The sequence below is a fragment of the Mercenaria mercenaria genome, chromosome 7 (genome assembly GCF_021730395.1).
Source record: "Mercenaria mercenaria strain notata chromosome 7, MADL_Memer_1, whole genome shotgun sequence".
In the NCBI taxonomy this organism is placed as follows: Eukaryota; Metazoa; Mollusca; class Bivalvia; order Venerida; family Veneridae; genus Mercenaria; species Mercenaria mercenaria.
In genome coordinates, this window is record NC_069367.1 from 61,924,205 (window position 1) to 61,931,872 (window position 7,668).

Here is a 7,668-nt window from a genome sequence, read left to right on the forward strand (position 1 = left end):
TACAGATTTCAAGACATTATGTATACTTGATAAACGTAAGGATATTGACTTAGGTAACACATACATTACCGACAAATATTGTCAAAAATTCATAAGGGCTATTGCAGATTCACAAAGGGAAAAACAAGATGAAGTAGTGACTTCTAGTCCGTTTATCTCTATTATCAGTGATGGGTCTACTGATACCTCATCTAAAGAAGCTGAGATTGTCCTTGTACGCTCGAGTCTTCGCGGCAAGGTGATTTATTGTGTTTTTAATTTAATAAAATTGTCACATTTCATGAAAGCTTTTAATAGTAAAGCAGAAGCCGGTGTAATCATTTACTATTTTTCCGATTAACTATTGAAATATGTCTTTTTCCTCCTTGTCATATTAACAATGATGAGTTTTCATACCGGTCACACATTAAACCGGAATCCACCTGATTTTTCTATAAACGAAATACACTTTATCATTTTTGAATTAAAGGTGTTTTGAAGGGTTTTGACAGAATTCAACCATATACAACATAAATAATTAACTTACGAAAGGAAATAGAATTCTTCGCACGGTTTTATACGATATTGAATTTCAGTGAGCACGCGCTATACCCTATTTCTTCGACAAAATGGTACTTTTGTAAGGGGATGACATAAATTAAAAATACTATTAACTTAAATAAATAATTTAAGATACGTTTGCGCAAAACTTTTTTATACTAGGTTGCAAAACCGATGAGCGCGCGGGAAATTTGCGCACTCATGAATGAACCACAATCGCCATAATTGTGTTAGCTTTTTTGACACGAGTGGACTGACACGTATTATCAATGATTATCTCTAATCAGTGTGATTGTATATTGTTTATCGCATTATGTACGGTGGTGACACGTGATACCAATGTACTAACAAATAAATAACGGGTACAATAATATGTATATTCTGTTATATAAGATGTAACTTCTGCATGTTTTAGCATTTTCAGAGAATAATAGAAACAATTTATACAAATATTAACACTAATTATGTGGGTTATATTTTAATAAAATATACAGCCACATCATACATTTCGCGTAATATGCGTATCTTTTATTGTGTTGATATATTTCGGAGAATAGGCGTATCATTTGTAAGTCGGTATAATCTTATTAAAATGTTTGTTTTCTTCTTTTCATTAAGGAATGAACTCTGTCATAAATTCTACAAAAATGCCATTTATTACAGTAATACGGAAGCATTTCGGTTATGGAAATTTCACGGGAATATCGTGCGCTCGACGAATTTCAGTCTCGTATAAAAACGTCTTGCGCGAACGTATTTTATTTTCCTTTTGTAAATTAATTATTTTTGTTATATATGAATGAATTCTGCCATTAAACCTAAAAAAAACATTTTTCAAATAAAATACGGCTGCATTTCGGTTATGGATATTTCCCGTGCGTTCGCCGAATTTCGATCTCATATACAAATCGTTTTGCGCGAACTTACTTTATTTCATTTTTGTAAGTTCGTTATTTATATAACATATGACTGAATTTTGTTAAAACCCCTTCAAATACCTTGAATTAAAAATATAAAGCAGGTGTTTTCCGTTTTTGGAATGTGTATTCCGGTATAATAAATGTATTTTATACTTCTTTGATTACAGGTACATACACAATTCATGGGGATTAAGAATGTGCCAAAGGCCGACGGTGAAAATATAGCAAAGGCTATTACGTCTTGTTTAACAGATAGGTTTGGTGATGACTGGAAAACTAAAGTAGTAGCCATGGGAACAGATGGTGCTTCAGTAATGCTTGGTCAGAAAAGTGGAGTTGTTCAGCGAATAAGAGAATACACTGACAGACCATTCATTTATGCCATCCACTGCTCTGCACACAGGTGAACAATTTCTAAAAATAATAATAATGTCAAGGTATGTTTCTAGAAGTAATAATATGACCATGGTAACTTGCTACTGTGTAATATTCACTGCATAAATTTAATAAATTAGTTTGGAACTTGATTCTTTTCTCCTTCAGACTTGAACTAGCATACAGGGACGGTTTGAAGGCCTTACAAACAACTACACCACAAAAGTGTGATGCTTTACTCCTAAATCTGTACCTGTTTTATAAGTAAGTAAATTTCTTTATTTCGTCTATATAAATAAGAATATCACACTTAATTTTTTCATTGGAGTCCATTCGCTATGTTGAGAGAAATATGCCTAGTTGGATTTGTCAGGGTTTATACACAGCAACTTCAAAAAAAAATATCAGTATTGCAACAGATAGTATTTCAAGATATTTAACAATGTAATTCAAATGATTTTCAGGTACAGTCCACTGAATAGAGCAAATTTGCAGGCTGCCTTCGCAAGTTTAGGAATGAAGATGAAAGTTCCAACACGAGTAGGTGGAACAAGGTGGTTGGCGCATACTAAAAGGGCCATTGATCATGTTTTGTTTGGTTTGCCTGCAATATCCCTGCATCTTGAACAGGTTAGACAATGTTTTACGAATTTAATAAGAAAGATACGAGAACACATTTGATTTTTTTTTTCAAATTTGCAGTGTTTTAGTAATATACAAAAAGTAGCATACGTTCGTCAAATTTATATTTAGATTCAGAATCCAGGAGATGCAGCTCACAGAAAAGACTCAGCTGCAAAGGGCAAAAATTTTCTGAAGTTGCTGAAGGACAGAAACGTTACTTTCTGGTTGTACTCCCAGATGGATATTGTGTCCGCACTAGCACAGGTGTCAGAAGCTATACAACAGAAGAACATTTCGCTTGGAGATGTTTGGAATGAACTTGAGTCTGTAAAATGTATCCTGACAAAGTACAAAACAAGGTAATCCTGATACTTGTAACACACTTCTATAATGCTGCAGTAAAACAACATATCCTAACCTGCTTTGTATGTTAGTTCTACTAGTTAGTTTTACTTTACATATAGTGCTTCAATTTACTTTAGACAGCTTACACTAATCTGTTCAGGACATCATCATAAACATAGGTTTGGTACTATGTAGCCGATAGCAATTACTTTAAATTTATATTAACACTTGAATGTTTTTGAGGGTGTCCTATGTCTGTGATCTTTTTTTACCTCTGCTGTTTACTAGCCATCTTTGCAATTTCCTTTGCTTGTTTGCTTGCATGTTTAACACTTTAAATGTACAATGTAGTGATAATATATTCATCTACTAAATCAGTCCTGGAACATACTTGAGGAAGTGGTATAAGCAAGATGATACTCAACAGCCAGCCTTGGAATGTAGCAGACAGCAGTTCCTACAAGCCATTATAAGTGGTCTTAATTCCCGCTTTGACAGTGATCTCCACCTGTTCAAAGGAAGCTATTTCACCAGTTTTAAGAATTGGCCCAGTAGTCTTAATGAAGAATTAGGTAGCTCTATCATCTAAAAAAGAAGTGTTTTTTTTTTACAAACATTTACTAATAACTTCCTGTTTTTTAAATCAGTGTATAGTCTTAATTACCAAATACTTTAATTTTAATTCAAATTTAAAAACAAGTGTTGTTGTCAGTGCAAACACATGCTGATGAAATGCAAACATAGGCCTACTGTATTTTTTCTAAAATTTTAGAAGATTTTGCTGACATGGAGGTGGTGGACATAGCTCAGAGTTGTGAGCCTGCTCTCAAGGCATATAATTGCGATTTGGAGGTTGAGTCCATAGAGTTAGAGTGGATCAGGTTGAAGAGGGAAATTTACAACAGGTAACATTACTTATGTACACACATATATTTATAATATAAATTGATAACCCAGTAAGTCTTCAGCTGTATTATTATAATTGTATTAAATGTATTTTTGTTGTTTTTTTTTTCAGCAGAAAAGTGGAAGCCATTGCAAAACTGACCTGGCAAGACCTGTGGGACTCTATGCAGCCCAAATACACAAACCTATTCGCCTTAATTGAATTGCTGTTGACACTCCCATCTAGCTCTGTGGATGCAGAGCGAGGATTCTCAAGGTATTTCAGTGTTTAAAGTTCTTTCTTTTTCAGTCATTATTATTTGAAATAATCCTAGTCTTCTTTTATTGCACTTAGATAAAAAATATAATAATTTTCTCTATTATTTTAGGATGAAAATAACAAAAAATGACTGGAGGTCCTCGCTTAGTTCTAGCTCTCTTAGTGATTTGATGTTAATCCACTCAGAGACTGAGTCTGTTGAGGAGTTTGATCCAATGGATTCAATATTATTATGGAATTCCAGTGGTAGTAGAGCCAGGAGACCATTCTACAATGAAAAAGTAAAGGTAAAGAAATTTACTCTATCCTCATGCAGCCACTGAATATTGTATGTAATTTTCTGACACAATGGAATAACAATTTAATCATTAATACTGTCTTTTTATTACAGTCTGTCAAAGTCACCAATCGCAGTCTCAGTATAGACACAGATGATGTGTTTCTTATTGCCGAAGAGCTTGACGTGGCTAGGGAAAGTGTATGTGATGATGATGGTGACAATGACGACAATGCCTCTGATGATGAGGACTACATGCACAGACAAGACCTCATTGCTCTTCAAAACAGAGCTTATAGACTTATGATGGACCTTGTTGAATAATAGTTACTAAATATGTGTAATAATACTTGAATAAAGTTGAATAATATGACTGAAGTTTACTTAATTTGCTCAACAGGTAGTAGGACCACCTGAAACCTTGTCGGACCAGCAGTTTGCAAAAGTTGCTGGTCCTTTGGGCCACCACTGAAAAAAAGTTAGTGTCTAGCCCTGAACAGTATACATTCATATAATTATTATTTAAGGTGATTTGACAATATAATTTCATCTTCATTTACAAGCTCATGAAGCATATATCTATATTAATCATTTAAAATATTTCATCAGAAAGAAGCAAATAATTTAATAACCAATTACGTTTAAAAAGTGAACAAACTGAAGTTACTTAAACCCCAGTCACACAAACGGCGCGGATAGCTACGTCTAGCCACGGATAGAAACGTAGTAATCCGTATCGATCCGTACCTGAGCCGTACCTCAAAGTAGTAATACGTATATAAATCCATACCAACACTTGGTCTAAACGTATTCAAGACTTATCCAACACTTGCAAGTTTCTCCAACTTTTGAACATGCACAAAAGTTTGAAGGACCCGTAGTAATTTGAGCGTGACTTTAGTCCAACTTCGTTGAAACTTATTCATCCGTAGTTAAACGTACTAAAATAGAAAAAGTGGAAACTCCACAGGTCGCTCAACACAATAATTTAAAACGAAAATGTTGCAGGCTCGGTTTGATTGAGCCTGTTCATGGACGGTAGTTGAAATGCATGCTACCGTCCACGCCCTCTACCCCCGGGTTGAGCAGAAACGTAGTTATCCGTACTGAAACGTACCTTGCTGTAACTGAACGTAGTTATCCGAGGCTAACTGTACATAAGCGTAGTTCAATGTAGTTCACCGCAGACCCGTCCATGCGCTGGGCAAGTTGCCAGGCGCAGTAAAACGTACTTCGGCGTAGTATGCCGTACCTATTCGTACTTATTCGCGTCCTGTATTTGTTTTTGTTCCCCGTTTCTAACCATTTTTTCCCGTACTAAAGCTACAGTAACACATACGGATATGTCCGTGCGTTGAGGTACGGTGCGGATGGGATTGGTCTGTTGGGGGATAAGTACGGAGCAGTACGTTTCAGTACGGGAAAAATGGTGAAAAACGAAGAACAAACAAAACAATACAGAGCGCGAATAAGTACGGATAGGCACGGGGTACTATGTTGAATTACGTTTTACTGCGTCTGGCAACTTGCCCAGCGCTTGGACGGGTCTGCGGTGAAATACATTGAACTACGCCTAGGTACGGACTGCCTCAGATAACTACGTTCAGCTACGGCAAGGTAAGTTTTAGTACGGATAACTACGTTTTAGTACGTTTAACTAAGGATGAATAAGTTTCAATCAAGTTGGACTAAAGTCACGCTAAAATGGCTACGGATCGCCCAAACTTTTTGTGTATTTTCAAAAGTTTGAGAAACTTGCAAGTTTCGAATAAGTCTTGAATACGCTTTGACCAAGTGTTGGTACGGATTGGTACAGATAACTACTTTGATGTACGGCTCAGGTACGGATCGATACGGATTACTACGTTTCTATGCTTGGTTAGACGTAGCTATCCGCGCCGTATGTGTGACTGGGGTATACGAAGTACTGCTCCGGATGATTTCAGACACAATGTCTTCTATCAAATCGTCACGGAGAACATAATCCCCGCCCGTGGATCAAACTGACGACCCCGCGATCCGTAGATCTGCGCTTTTCCTGCTGAGCTAAGCGGGCGGGATTAACATCTTTTTACTTTACAGGGGGTTTGAATATAAATGTATATATCACCAAATCGCAGTATCATATTGATGATGTGGTTCGCCGAAGTAACTTCTACATGTATTGGATTTCCAACTATAGCGCGTGTTCCATTTTTGGAATGGATTCTTTTCATACACGTACCAACATAAATCACCTTTCATCAGTATTGTACTATCAGTACTGTAATTATTGAATAAATTTGATTCAGACTTAAAGAAGGTGTTTCACATTATAATCCACATCATAGTTCATGAATTATACCCCTTTTATGATTTCAGATTAAAGTTTTGATGCATTATCACTCTCTCCAATCACAAAATTACTCTATCACTTGCTGATTATTTCATATTTTGTCTGGATATAATTTTTGCAATTACTAAATGATATACACTGTAAGGTGGTGCAGAGTACAGAGTATAACAGTATTTTTCTTGAATATTTATTGTTCTGTTTCCTTCTGCAATTAACTGTTTTTAAGTAACAAATATTAAAAATGATAATGTGTGCTATGTTTTTACTTTTTATTTCAGAAATTAATCGATGTTACAGAAGTAGCCTAGTGGTAGAGCGAAAACACTGGATAAAAGGAATTTAATTTCAAGGATTTGAATTAAGTGTTTTGGAGGTTAGATGTCAAGGAGTGATTTGTTTTTAATTCATTACATGAGTTATTGACAATGCTACTAAAATTTAAATATGAATAGGATGTGTAAATAAATACTGTCATAAATATTAACTGAAATAATGTTCAACTCAAAAGAATAAACAAGGTTAACTTTATTTTAAAAAAAACTAATGTATAATAGTTAAGTACTTAAGTTTTCAAACATCAGTCTGTCAATGTTATCACAAAACTTATATCATTGATAAAAACTCTTTATAATGTTTCAAGTACGCATCATCTTCAGCTATTTTGAAAGAATTACAGGGGTTATATAATCTTAGAAGTGTTGTTATTAGTCCCCCTTACATTTGAAAGTGAGGATAAGATTCTGCTCTATCCATCTGCCGGCCAATCCAGTCTGTCAGTGTGTCCAGAAATTAAACTTAAAGGACAACGTAGCATCAGTTTCAATTATTCTTGCACAAAAACCCCATTAAGAAGATGACGGACTGCTTGCAGGATTTTGACTAATTTATTCAAGAGCAAGGTGACATTTGAACGTCCAGAGTCTTCAGTTAATTAGAACTGTATAATTGTTATATAATAATACTTCATTTAGTTGGATCGATACTCAGTTATAGTGGTACAAATTCAGCCAACTTGTTGCATGCAAGATTCAAGACCCAAACTGAAAGGTCAAGGTAACACTGAAATATTTAGAACTTTTGATGTCCA

The 7,668-nt window shown here is 35.1% G+C and overlaps 1 protein-coding gene across 1 annotated transcript; it reads left to right on the forward strand.

Moving 5' to 3' along the window:
• The first annotated feature begins 203 nt into the window (after window positions 1–203).
• LOC123565341 (zinc finger protein 862-like) lies at window positions 204–4,173 on the forward strand. The gene is made up of 6 exons (XM_053549033.1): window positions 204–238; window positions 1,628–1,863; window positions 2,004–2,099; window positions 2,300–2,475; window positions 2,611–2,818; window positions 3,577–4,173. Exons 2-6 carry the CDS (start codon window positions 1,643–1,645, stop codon window positions 3,587–3,589), a joined length of 714 nt encoding a protein of 237 aa, XP_053405008.1. The 5' UTR covers window positions 204–238; window positions 1,628–1,642; the 3' UTR covers window positions 3,590–4,173.
• Window positions 4,174–7,668: the final 3,495 nt, after the last annotated feature.